Raw genomic sequence first — 14,301 nt, 5'->3', positions numbered from 1 at the left:
GAATAGGGCCTACTTTGTGCTGTGAAATGAAATAAAACCCATTCAGCAACACAAAAGAAACTATCCTGCGAGTTTAGAGGTCATATCCACATGCAACATCCATGAAAGTCCCTTTGATCACATTTAAAACTAAGATCTTGTTTCTCTTTGCTGTATTTTGCAAAGAGAGTGATTCACCCTCACAACGATTGCTACATTTAGAAACAACCACAGACATGCAAAGTGGAAATGTCCTAGTTTTAGGGTGGCTTTTCCCCCATTTATGAACTACATCTATTGTGAGGTGGGTGGGTAGATCCCGAGGGGTGATGGCAGTGCTACATAAGAAAGCCCACTTTACGAGCTTACGCATGGGGCGGGCCTTTCATTCATCCAAGTTGGGGGTGTAGGCCACTCAGTCAGAGACAATCAGAGATGTTTGAGTTTCCATGCGCAGTGACCAGGGAGGTAAAGCGCAGGCATTATTACCCCTCCTCCAGCTCCGATCACTCCTACCTCCACACTACCGGGGGTTTAAATCACATTTGATCGGAGCAATCTCTTCCTTAAAAAATCTGGTCATGCAAGGTGATTTGTTTTGCTGGCGGAAAGACGGAAAAACTGTTAGATAAGGCCTGCTGGTGATGATGGATTACTCCAAGGCGCAAATGGTGAGTGTCGATCGACTGTTTGGCAGCGCTTCCACTCGTGTTTGTTACAGTAACAAAGCAAGTGGCGATGGATGCAGAAGTTAGTATTTCTACTCTTACACGATTACATTTTCAGTTTAATTGGTGATCAAGCCAAGTAATAAGGGAGGTTTTACATTAGCATTAATATTGATATTAATGCAAGAGGCGTCACGTTACTGTTTATCACCTTTGCGGAAACTAATTTGAGTGAAAACAAGATTTGAAAGCTTCTTGCATTTTTTACATTTAGATATCTTAAGTGATATTTTCGTGAAATGGGCCACCACAAATGTTGAAGAGAAATGTTTGTATGATCAGTTTTTATAGATTTATTCTCAAGTAAATTAATTAATTTATCTATTAATATGTATTTCAAGTTACCCGTCTTTGTTCCACTTTGATTCAACTTGCAATTGCAGATTGCAGGCCTTGCCAGCCTCTCTCTAATCAAGTTTCATTTGTATTTGAATAGGTATATGATTGGAGCCAAGAGCAATTCAGTGTAACTTTGAATTACAGACAAGATGCCAGGAAACTGCAATTTGGTCAAACTCAAATGGCTCCAAGTGTAGTCTTCTTAAATTTAGTAGGCAGTAATTACAAAAGAGGAGTAATTGCTGTAGAATATTAAAAAAAGATCACTTCCATCTGTACATAACTACATGCACAATGAATAAAGACATGATATGAGTCTTTTCCCCTACAATCATTTCTGTTTCTTGCCCGTAGTCGAGCCTGTCGGAGGAGGGAGGCTCCGGGGGGTCAGGGTGCTACCAGGCCAGTCCAGTCGGGGTGAAGTTGGAGGCTGTGATGGAGCAGCTGCAGAAGCAACAGGAGGCCAAACTGGAGATGGACCGGCAAGAGAAACACCTTCGTCAGGCCCAGCTCCTGTTTGCCAAGCATGCTGCCGCTGCAAGGGCGTCCGGCTCCAGACTGGACTCGGCATTCTTTGTCAAAGGAGGGGACGGGGAGACTGATGAAATGGCACAACAAGTTATAGACAGCAATCTGAGCAAAACAGATCCAAAGGCTGAAAAGGAGGGGAGAAATGAAGACTCTGATATGGATGATGGTGATGAGCGGGGACTTGTGGAGCCTGAGGAGAACAATGAGGTGGAGGAAGAGGAGGAGAACAGGCCATCACACCAGGTCAAGAAGCCTCGACTCCAGCAGGATTCAGCTTGTGTCGCCCCTTTCTCTTTCCCTCCGTATTCACCTTCTGCGAAACAGCTGGCCACCTCTCCACCTTCAGCTGTAAAACAGGAGCCTGAGGACAGGGACCTGCTGTCTCCTGGGGGTCAACACTCCTTCACCTCACCCAATGGATTTGCTGATTGGAGCTATGATGAGCCATTTAAGCAAGTAAGTTGGTTTTGATTTCTGTGTGAGGTGGGAAGGTTGTATCCTCTTTCTCACTAGTTATGCCTGCAGTTACAACTTCCCTCACCACTTTTAAATATGTTACAGTAATTATGACCCCAAACTGGAGCCATGCCAGTACATCACAGAAACAAAAGGAACATATGTGTTTCCTCTTTTCTTTTAGTGTCTGTGTGTGTGTCCCATCTCTTTTTCACTGTTGACTCGTCCCTGCTGAGAGAGTGGCACACTGCTGCCTAATCTGCCAAATACATTTTCTCAAAAGTAGAGAAAGGAGTGTGTCTGCTTGGCATCAAGCCCAAAATCAATGTTTATCTAATAACTAGCCAGACCAAATATCTAAACAGCTGGGACTCAGCTCATGTCCCACATTTTGAAAAAGTGGCTCTTGCTGCCGATCCAGCTAACTGGTCTTGGCTGTGGTCCAAACCTAACTGTCCGGAGCAGCTGTTGTAGGCCTAAGGTAGATGGAGTCAGAATGAGAACAGAGGATTAATGAAATGGCCTCATGCATATTTATTGACAATGCACTGGCTTAAAGGGTGAGCTATTAAAAGCAGTTGCCAGGTAGGGTGGAGGTTGTTTCATTCACACCGGCCTGCTCTATATATGTAAAATTACACCATTAACTGCTGACATCCAAAGTTAGTATTTCTGAGCTTTTTTGTTATGCAGTATGTTTTGGTGCATTTACTACTTGTGGAAACCCTAGTCTGCCTGTTGCCTCACCGATTTTTTTTTCTTTCTTATGGTGGCTGATCTGATTGGTTGTGCTGCGTGCGTCTCCCCTGCACAGGCCCCACTTCAATACATTATGATTAAAGAGGTCTGTAGACAGAGGGGGAGCAGGGCTGGTGCGTCACAGCATACCAGCAAGTATCTAACAAGGCACTGTTTTTAGTAGTTTGAATGTTCTGGAGCAGAAAGACCTGTATAAGTCATATCAGGAAATCTTGTGCACCTCTCATTCAAAAGTAATGGATGCTTCATGTATTGCCAACTTTTTGATGTTGTCCCCATCAAATTGCTGCTTTTAGTGATCAATTTAGACTTCATTTCCATTCTCCATTGGTGGGGAAGAGTTTAAAAAGTTTGGTTTCTATCAGCTTCTTTTCAAAGCTTTCCAGGCTCAGAAAACCACACTGCTGCTGTAGCCGTAGCTCAGTGGATACCTTTGCATAATTTATCTGTCGCTTGGCAACACTTAATGGCAGCTTGATTCAACAGCAAGTAATCAATATATTTTACTGCTACTAAAGTGAGTGCACTAGTTTTCTTCTTCTCAGCCCAGTGCACACATTAAAACTATCCTGTCTGTCCTGCGTTTTGATTAAAGAACAATCATGAGCAGTGAGAAAAAAATTCCCCAACGGTCAGAAATGGTTTAGATTGCACCTTTGCCTTTGCCTTAAGCACCAGAAGCATTTGAGATGGAACCTGAACCCTCATATAACATGTGAAGAGGCTGGTGTGGCCTTGGAGCACTCAACAGATTAATGTGCTTGCTGTGGATGTGTCATAATTTGTGACCTTCTAATTTTTTTTTTTTTTCCTGGAGTCAGATTGACTCTGGATGTTAGTATGGAAGGCGGCTAGTCAGAGGGATTGTGTTATGTGGATCTGTACGTTGCCATTCATGATTGTCTGTAGTATTTAATTTATCCCTCTTTACATTTACATCAAAGTTGGTGTGTAAAGCCACTTTATGTTTATTTTTAGCACACAAGTGTTGGAAATGTCACTATAGGAATATTATGGTGCTTTACTAAACAGTGTTCTATTTAACTTAAAGCCTGACAGGACATGACAATTGGTTGCCACTTTGTCTGTGCTAAAGTTGTATCTTTGCCTAAATCTGCCCAAATCACTCTTTTTTTTCCTTGTCTTTTTTTTTTTTTTTTTTTTGGTCAAAGAAAGCTATATATAGCTTGGAATGGATTCCTGCTTCTTAGTAGGCACAGTTATGGTCTTAATTGGATAAATAAGCATTTTTGAGGAATTTGACATGCTGTACAGCCTTCAGCACAGTCACTGTTTAAGCCTTGTGTGCAGTCTCACTGCAAACCTTAAATCTGTAGCATGTGCTCTGGGCTGCTCCCATTCCCAGCCCACAGCACAGCAAGGGGCCAGATAAATTATTTTAAGGTGGACAGACACTAAAGGCCCAATTATTTGATTTGGATTAAAAATTTGGCCCCCTCTGTGGTTACAATGAAGCATGATTAGGGATGAATTTTGACTGAAGTTATGCTGGAACAGCTACACATTTGTAATGAAGCTCATTGCAAGAGGTCATCGCAACATTTGTAGTAAACAGAAAGAATTGTTGCAAATAGTATTTTAATCAAGGGTATAAATTCTTATATAAATTCTTCAGTAGAGATTCTTTGCATTGCTCTGACAAAACTGCAGAGGCAAGTAGGTAACTTCACAACTCAATACTATTAATTAAACTACTCTAATTCAACAATCTGCTAATATGCATTTAAATATATGATGTAAATATATTTATTTAAAAAGCATGTAACCAATTTGAACTACTTTCTCACTGAAATAAAACAAAAGACTTTCTGATGTGCATTCTGAATGCTATCTGGACTCCCAAGGGCTAGATGTGTGAAAGCTATGTGAGCAATTAACTGAAAGGTCTTTGTTAACAGATCCACAGTTGGTCTCACTTGCTCATCAATAAGGGGGGATGGGATTTATTTTCACTTGATGGCCAAAAGACTGGGATGTTTATCTACCTTCCCATCAATAGGCTTGCTGCTGGGGGAGTACAAGTCCTTTTATTAGAAAGGCCAAGCCGAAGCCATTTGATGTGTCAACAACTCTGCCACCAGGGTGACTTCTTGGGAGGAGGGGGGTGCTTTGTGTGTAAAACTCCACAGTGGATGTGTAGAATTATACACCCAGCACAGCTACAAAAAAAGAGTGGAAAAGTGTGTGTCTGGAAGAAACTCCTGCCATTGTTAAAGACAGGATGACTGTATGTAAGCATTTTCATTTGGACCGTTTTTTTGTTCTCCTTGTGTAAACATTAAGGGTGTAATACAGAGAATGAAAGCCAACAGTTAATTGGTTAGATTGTACTTTATAGCTCTGAAATGATATCATTATCCAATTAAGTGGATTTTATTAAGTTAATTGTGCCAAACATGGATGGAGTAATGTCTCTAGAGGACAAACAGGTAAATATAGATGCAAATAAAGAGCAAAAATGAAAAAATAAATAAAATGACTGAATTTGTTTAAAAAAAAAAATAAATACAAAAACAGCTTAATTGTGTAAAAACAAGCATGATAAGTGAGGGAATCCTGAAAAAAATGTCTCTGTCAGATACAGTGAAGCACACAGTGTTGATGTCTAAAACAGACGTGGAGCTTGTTTTAATTTGCAACATGGCCGTGGCGTGAAAATAGACCCGACTGCATGGGAGCAATGACCTGTTCAGTAATGCAAGAGTTAAGTCTTCCAGCGAGTGAGCTAATAACAAACACTCGAGAGAAAAAACAATGTGCTGTTCAGCAAACTCTCGCTGGATCAGCTATAAATGTGGAATTGTAAAAAGAAGTTTTCATGTTAGATTTTGGACAGAAACGTAATTATAGAAACGAAAGCATCATGGTAGCATTAGTCCAAATGTGAACGCAGATCATTCCTTAGACATTTATAGACTTCCTGCCACTCATCTTTGATTTTCATACTTACATTATGTGGCTTTCAGTGTACGTCAAGAGGACAATAGCTCCCAGCAGGCTTTTCCACACTGTTGCACATACACTAGTCTCCCACTGCTCTCAGGCCAAATTCTATAACTTTTAACTGTCATACAACATATAAGGCGGGAGGTGAGGGAGGCATAATGTGTCATGTTGAACTACCTAATGTGCACAGCACCTTTCATTAATCTCCACAGACGAGCCTGCGAGTGTGACTCCTGCACACTGCTCTGGTGTATAATGTACTTCTGCAATAATTAAAATCACGGTAATAAAAGTCATCACCAGAGCGAAAAACAGCAGATACCACCGATCATTTGTATGATTGTAAGCCCAATTTGTGTCAGTTCAAAGGTCACCATCGTATGTGTGTGTCAAAAAAAAAAAAATTACATGATGTTATAGTTCAAGCAATGCAATGCAATGCAATGCGATTATCACGAAATATAACTAAAAACAGATGCATAGGGCCATATTATCCATGTTATCACTTCACCTACATTATAACATTCATCATTTAAATGCATAGGAGCTTCTGTTTGAATTTTTTCCTCTGTAATAATAAGTTTTCAATATTCCCCCCCTCGATGTGGTTGCCCCACCTTTTCGGTACCATGGAAACGCAGAGCAGCCTTTCATTAATCCCCCCTTTGCTGTGTCTGGGCTGAAACACAGACACTCCCCTGAAAATACATGTATTACTACTGTGCACACACCAAGGCAATATTACACACTGCCAAGCTGTTCAGCTTTAGTCGTGATAGCACTCTCAGTGCTGGGAAGAGAACAGGTTTAGACATACAGTACAGGTGGGAAGTGCAAAGTCCACAGTCCTTGAGTAGCACATGATAAATAATGTGCAGCTTTAAATAGGAGCGATATCATATGGAGAACGCAGTGTGCAAGGGTTTGTCTCATTTTAATATCCATCCACTGCCAGAAGGCTAATATCGAACTTTTCCCACAGCTGGTGATCAATGTGAAAACCAACATAACATGGCATGGTGGTTTTTTTTTTTTAAACCACATGTATTTTTAGTTTGGGTCATCAGTTGGAGTTAAACCCCTAAACTTGACCAAATTAGTGCCATGCTTTGAGGCTTTGCTATACCAAAGAATGTAGACGAGGTGCTATGGGAGAATCTGGAGACTGAGCATTTCTCTCTGTGGGTGTAATTACAGAGGGGAAGTACCATGTGGGCTGAGGAGAATGATGGAGGGAAAGCACGGGGAGAACCATCCAGAGACTTTGCCAAGGTCAGTGGATTTGGAAAATAACATGTTAACAAGAAAACGCCTCAAATGATTAGAGTGCAGCTTCATTAGATTGTCACTGATGATGGTTTTCAACTTGCAGCTTTACGAACTGGATGATGACCCAAACCGGAAGGAGTTCCTCGACGAGCTCTTTGTCTTTATGCAGAAACGAGGTAAATATGCACTTTCTTGTTTCTTGCAGTTCCCTTAGCATTGCTCTCTTGCATTTGTAGGCCCATTCTGTGGAACATGGCAAAATAAAATCCCTTGTGGTTCTGAATCACTTTTTTTGTCTCCACGATGCTTATTTGTTAATAATAGAATACAAATTTCTAGCACCAGGAATGGGATTGATTGCTTGTTACTGCAACAGTAAGTAACTGTAAATTGATCTGCCCATTGTTATCCCAGTCTGTGCTGTACAGACCCCCGTCCATATTGATCGGTGAGGGAGGTGATGCAATAGTCCCAAACCCACTGTGATTAAACATGGGCTCTGTTGTTGTTGTTGTTGTTTTTTTTCAGAAATCATTGGAAAATACTTAATACAAAGCATAATGTGGACAGTTAATATATCTCAGGATGTTTCTGGCATAACATAACGTTATTTTTCTAAATATTTTCCAAATTTTCTTTTTTTCCCCTTTATTTTCCTGATTCATCATTGACCTGTGGCAAATTTTTAGTCATATACAGTTATCCTGATGAAAGACACATTTCCAGTTGGCAGATTTGGGTTTGAAGATTTATTACATTTGTAAGATTCGATAAAGTTTGGCCATTGCCTTTCAGAATGGATACAAGAAAGATTGCAAGATCTTTTAAAAAGATTTAAAAGTTTGTTTCTAATCATGTTCAAAAGCTCTTCATTCTAAATGTGTCTCTCGGAGTTATTTTTATTTTATTTTATTTTATTTTATTTTTATGTTTATTTTATTGTGTTTATTTTTTGTCTGAAGAGTTTTTGGTCCCCAAAGATATGTAACTGAAGTCCAAGCTCCACAGGTCCAAAACTAAACATTTATTATGATGTATTTAAACATACCGCCATACTGTCCTTAAAGTTATTTAATAACTCAAGATTGTTTCAAAGTTTATGGCATTTAAGATGTAAACGGCTGCATCAGACCCTTCTGTATTCAAAATATATTATCTCATAACTTTCACATCCAGATTTTTTTCCCACCATAAAATACATTCCACAACAGAAAAACAGCTGAAATTTAATCCGACATTTATCACAGACATTCATTCATGTTGTCTTTTAAACAATATACCTTTGTCTAAAGCTAAAAAAAAAAAAAAAAAAAGTTCAATCTGACTGATCTCTTCCGAATTTTCTGATATTTCAACAAACCAGAGAGGGTTAAAAGCATAGCTAGAAATCATGCAATTAGCTAATATTCACTCATTTGGACAAAAGAGGTCACGGCAGGTTTAAGTCGAAATATATGTGTGTGTGTGTGTGTGTGTGCGCCATGTGTTCATCTGAGGTAAGAAGTAAGCTTATTTCTGCAGCAGCTTTTTTAGCCCCCTTCATTAATTGGCTTTATTCCAAAGCAGGATTGGAAGGGTTAGTTGTCAGTCCTGAGACAGGCAGACACTGCTGGGCCTGACATCGCCCCTCCCCCTGTTTTCAAAGCAGTGCAATAACAGAGCGTTGGTGAGGCTTTATCCCCACCCCCGTCTATCTGAAATAAGCTTCATTATACAGGTCTATCCCCACAGATTACATTCTGTCACACATTACCTAATCTTAACCTCTGGCCCTGAGGTGGGCATATCCTCCACTACCGGGGACTTTTATTAATCCCAGTTCTTTGGGAGCACAGGATATTCACAAGATTTAAATGTTTACAACACTGATTTGTTTTGATTCTGGACCTAAGACTGAAGTGTGAAAATACTGTACATGAGCAGTACTCAACCCGGTGAAATCTATAAAATCTGTCAAACTATAGGAGATATATGGAAGAAAAAGTTTATATGAAACTCGTTTATATGAGAGTCTTGCACTTTCTGACCAAAAAAAGCATCTTCATAGGCCAAAGCAACAAGTTAAAATAAAATATTCACTATAATTTGGCATTTTGGCAGGAGGATACATTCAGATTTTATGATGAGTAAATTTCAAGGAAAAAATGTATTAGTATATCCTGATTACTCTGAGTTATTTAGCTGGACTGGACACGGACATGATGGGCTATTTTGGCAATCATAGATCTGCGGTCCACAGATCCCCTCCATTGTGGATCAATAGTGGTTTATGGGCCATGGATTTTTATTGAAATCCCCTTTTTCCATGCAGTCTGCTCTGCCTTGTCTGTAAAGAAGATCTTAAAAATCCATCTTTAAAATATCAAAATAAATTAATAGATGTTATTGCATTTACCTGCTCATTCAATCAGGAACTCCTGTGAACCGCATCCCCATCATGGCCAAACAGGTGCTGGACCTGTACCGGCTCTACAAGCTGGTGACAGAGAAGGGCGGCCTGGTGGAGGTCATTAACAGGAAGATCTGGAGGGAGATCACCAGGGGCCTCAACCTCCCCACCTCCATCACCAGCGCAGCCTTCACCCTCCGCACCCAGTAGGTGTCTCTGTGCTTTGTGGCAGAAAAGATCAACAGTTAGGAATATACCTGTAAAGCTTGTTTTCTTGGCACAACAATGTGTTTCTGATTGAAACTGCAGATTAGAGTTCAGGCTGTCCCAACAAAGCCTTTTTAAATGTCCTTTTTAGATGTTGAAAATTAGTTTGCATAGCAACTGCAAAGTCCTTTGTAAAGAATTTGTAACTATGTTTGGAGAAGTATAATGTAGGTAAAGAATATTATTATCATTATTGTTACTGAGAATGATATAAAACTGTTCCATGTAGGTATATGAAGTACCTCTACCCCTTTGAGTGTGAGAAGAAGGGGCTGAGCTCCCCAGGTGAGCTGCAGGCGGCCATCGACAGCAACCGCAGAGAAGGCCGACGTCCCAGCTACAGTAGCAGCTTGTACCGCTACTCCCCCTCGCCCAGCTCCGCTCCACACTGCCTCCTCTCCTCCCCCAAGATGCAGACCAACCCTACTGGCCAAAATGGCCTGAATTCATCCCCCAGTCCATCTTTCGCTAGAAACACAGGTATGTGTAAATGTGTGATTACAAAAAATAATTGAAAATGGGAAAATTGTGGAAAAAAGGTGCCTAATAGGAACCTATTCATTGCAAAAAGTATTTAATCCAGAGTAGATTCTACTGTTTTTCCATCAAATCCATTACAAGATTCCTATCTGATTCTTAAAGCATATTTTTGTGGTCAGGATTTTATCCTGTATCTGCTGGTTGCAGTGCGTCACTGTAACTAGATCACACTGACATTGAATGAAATATTCAAAAACAAGATGCCATTGTTTTATGGCTGCACCATTACATTAAATAGAAAATATTTGTGCATAATCTTGTGCATTATTCTATACACGTTTCTCTGTAATTCAGCAGAACATATTTGGTATCTTTGCAAACCTTGGGATTTCCACAAGTTAAAATAGTTGAAAATTTCAAGGAGCGTACAACTTCTAAGCAAACCAAAAGTGACACTTGAAATTACTCATTGCCTGTACTTGCACTTTGTTTACACTTCTAAATTCCACACAAGACATGTACTCATGTGCTGAATTGTCTAGTTATTGTATGTGATAATGCTGATGTCCATTGTGTAATGCTATTTTAAGTTGTTATACGTCACCCAATGGTTTAATTTTTTTTAATGTTGCTCTTTGTATGCAAGACAAATTCCCTTCAGGGCAATAAAGGTTCATTCATTCCTAATGATGTTCTGCGCTTGAGCAAAACTCAGCCACAAAGCAATGAGAAACCCACCTGTGGGAGCGGAAGAGCTGAAGAGATTAACAATCATTTCCTGTGTGATTAATTCCATCAGATGAGACCTCCACACCTGTACTCCCCAGCAGGCTGCCCATGGCACTGGCCCTCGGGCAGCAGCAGCAGCTGGCACAAGCTGCCACCCTGGAGCATCTCCGAGAAAAGCTGGAGAGAGGCGCTGGGGCCGGTGCAGCTGACGGTCCAGAGAGGAAGATGGTGAGGCTTGCAGAGGAGCAGCAGCGTCTTATGCAGCAGGCCTTCCAGCAGAACCTGTTGGCCATGGCCTCACACTTCAACCCCTTGAACCTCAAACTTAACAACGGGCACGGTGAGTTGCATTGTCTGTGACTACATACAGTACAGTATGATGTGCCTTATAAGTACTGACTGTGATGTTCAGAAAGTCCATGACATGGAGTGTTTTCTTGCTCTGCTACAGAAAGTAAACAGGACTTGTCTCTGAGTATCTCCACCAATGGAGCTGCCAGTATCAGTGTATCTGTGGAAATCAACGGCATCCGTTACTCAGGTGAGTCTTCTAAGCAGACGTGGTTTTAGTATCCAACATGCACAAGTCATGCATGTGCCTGCTCACTATAGGACTTTAAAAAAAATAATTGAACCCCAAAAACAAATCTGTGTGAAGTCTGATCTCTAATGGTGAAAAGTAGGGTGTGTGGTCTTTGGTGGCAGGTGATGTCAACACCTGTTATACTCTGTGAGTGGGTTTGTAAGAAGAAAGCTCAGAATTTCTGCAAAAGCAACAAGCTAATCAAAATAAATAAAATACATGCATAGTAATGCCTATTATGCCACAGTTTTTGATTTGAAGTCTTCTCGCCCACTTGTCCACTGTAGGAACGCTGTTTGCCCAGAAGTCACCTGCAGCTCCTGTGGTGTCGCAGAACATAACGCCTGCGGGAACAAGTGGTTTCAGCGCCCTCTCCTCCTCGCACAGCCCTGCCTCTTCAACTTCCTCTTCCTCAAAGGGACCAAATTAAGGCTCTCAACTGGTGTTTAAAACCATGCTTAGTGAAAAAGAGTGCATACCTCTCTTGTCAGACAAGAACTATATGAACTGTAACTGTGTTGCTACGCAGCTGTACACATTTGGTTTCCCATTTGTACACATAAGCAATGCAGTCATTTGGAGAAATCAATTCTAACACATGAAGCAATTAGAAGTTTTTTGTAGTTTTGTTTTTCCATTGTTTTGACAACATTATACGCTTTAATTAAGAGTCTTATTAGGAGGACATCGGACATGTTTGACCCTCCAAATTAACTATAGATTCAGATCTCAGTTTACTTTAGTGCCTGCTAGAGGCTGTTTTGAAATGTAGCAACATACTCATGTCTCAAGGCCTTGGCTTGAAAGCGTCTGTTCAGAAGCATCTTAAAAGCACATGAGTGCATGATGAGAGCCAATACTCAGCCTCTTTAGCTATTACACATACAGCTAGTTAATCTGACCATTCTCCAGCCACCTCTTGCCACAGCCATCAATAGAACAGCTTGGTTGCCAATGCGCAGCTAATGAAGACCAAAAAAGCCTTAGCTTGATGTCTCAGCTCCCATCTATGATCAATTTTCTGCAGCTATTTTGTGTCCCTCGTGGTAAACATGTGGTCAATTTGAATGGGGACTGCTGTGAGTGAAAGCAATCTATATTTCCGGTAGCAGCTCTGAAGGATGATGTATATTGTCACTTCCACATAAAGCTTGTATCTTTGAAATATCAAGCAGGATTTGAGAGAAAAGCCTTGTTTTTTTTTCTTCTTCTTCTTTGGTACCTCATGTTTTTGACATGTAGGCAACAATGAAGAATGTTACATTTCACTGTTAAAGGGAATACGCCTGTATTTTGGGCAACATACCCTTTTTCTGACTTACCCAGACTCAGACATGATGTTCAATACCAAGACTTGTATTTCAAATACACATGATATACTGTGCAGATGAGACAGCTTCAGAGTTGCTGTAAGGTTTATGTTTTCACTTTGACAGAGTTAGGCTATCGACTCCCATAGAATTCAGGTCTTTATGCTAAGCTAACATGAAATGCTACCCATAGGAATTGGACCACTCAACATGCATGGCATCAAACCTTTTGTCTCAGTCTGGGTAAGTCAGAAAAGGGTATTTTTCCCAAAACGCTGGAGTATTGCTGTAATCATTCGTCTTGGTCTCAAAATAATGACACATTTATTATACATTAGCTGCCAATTAAAGACAAAGATTTGAGATGCAAAGTTTCTATCGGAAACTATATTTGGAAAGATAGTGATGGACCAGTTACCTCATTGTACTTTCCATGTTGGGAAGTAACTTTCTCAGGAAATTATTCTGGACCAGGATGGAGTCATCACTATTCACTTCTAACTGTTATACTGTATTTCATACTGAATTGCTGTGTTGTATTTTATATTGTACCAAAAAACAGAGAATGTATCTTTAATGACCTCAAGCTTTGACCTGAAGAGCATTTTGGCATTTGAACACTGAAACAGCGCTACCTCACTCTTTTTATAGAGAAATATGTCATACTTAATGAAGCATATGCTGATTTGGTCATTTGCGTAAATTGTGGTGAAATATAAATGGACAATCAAGTGGACACTATCATATCTGTCATGGCAAACAAATGGCTCTGTGAATTTGACAAGTCTTTACATTTAAGATTAAAGTTAAAGCCTGTTTGGTCATTGTATAATAGATGTCCTATATGAACATGGCCATAAGGAATAAAAAAAGTCTTATGTGTGATGTAAGAACACTGTCTTCCACAAAGTGTGTTGTGTTTGGAAATGTCTCATTTTCAGAGGGCTAATTTTGCTGATATTTACACTTTTAGAATACTTAAGGTATCATACTAAGAATGGGTGACACCTATTAAATCAAAACTGCAATTGTGAAGGGAAAAAAAATGCATTATTAAGTCACAAGTGTGGTTTAAAAAAAAACAAACAAAATGGGTGAGGTAAGTCACCATTATCAGACTTCTGAGATATGACTTCTCAATTGCTAGAAAAAAAAACAACAAACTTTTCTGAGTTCAGTCACAATCGTAAGAAATGAACTCATGTTGCAGGAATAGGCTTCTATATTCTAGGCTTGAACAAGCTCTTACATTTATGGACGTAACTTTGATAGAAAAATACTCAATATGCTCTCAATGTGCCCAATATGTACATGGCCAGATGGTGGTAGCATTGCCCCTTGTACATAGAGCATTTCAATTTCAATTTCAGGGATATTTTACACTCATAAGACTGCACATTTTTCATCATTTCTAAGTGACCATCACTCAGACATCAAACCAACTCTCACATCAAATCACAAACCAGAACTGCTGACCAATCAGGAATATGGCTATTAGATTAATTAAAACAATTG

The 14,301-nt window shown here is 40.0% G+C and overlaps 1 protein-coding gene across 1 annotated transcript; it reads left to right on the top strand.

The window, feature by feature from the left end:
* Positions 1 to 371: 371 nt before the first annotated feature.
* Positions 372 to 13,679, top strand: LOC115361301 (AT-rich interactive domain-containing protein 3B-like). Its single transcript, XM_030054712.1, has 9 exons — positions 372 to 650; positions 1,401 to 2,033; positions 6,957 to 7,031; positions 7,132 to 7,204; positions 9,440 to 9,623; positions 9,914 to 10,164; positions 10,964 to 11,233; positions 11,345 to 11,434; positions 11,764 to 13,679. The coding sequence occupies exons 1-9, from the start codon at positions 624 to 626 to the stop codon at positions 11,904 to 11,906; spliced, it is 1,746 nt and encodes a 581-aa protein (XP_029910572.1). The 5' UTR covers positions 372 to 623; the 3' UTR covers positions 11,907 to 13,679.
* Positions 13,680 to 14,301: the final 622 nt, after the last annotated feature.

This window comes from Myripristis murdjan, chromosome 6 (assembly GCF_902150065.1).
Source record: "Myripristis murdjan chromosome 6, fMyrMur1.1, whole genome shotgun sequence".
In the NCBI taxonomy this organism is placed as follows: Eukaryota; Metazoa; Chordata; class Actinopteri; order Holocentriformes; family Holocentridae; genus Myripristis; species Myripristis murdjan.
The sequence above is the reverse complement of the archived record's forward strand: the minus strand, read 5'-3'. Positions and strand labels throughout refer to the sequence as shown.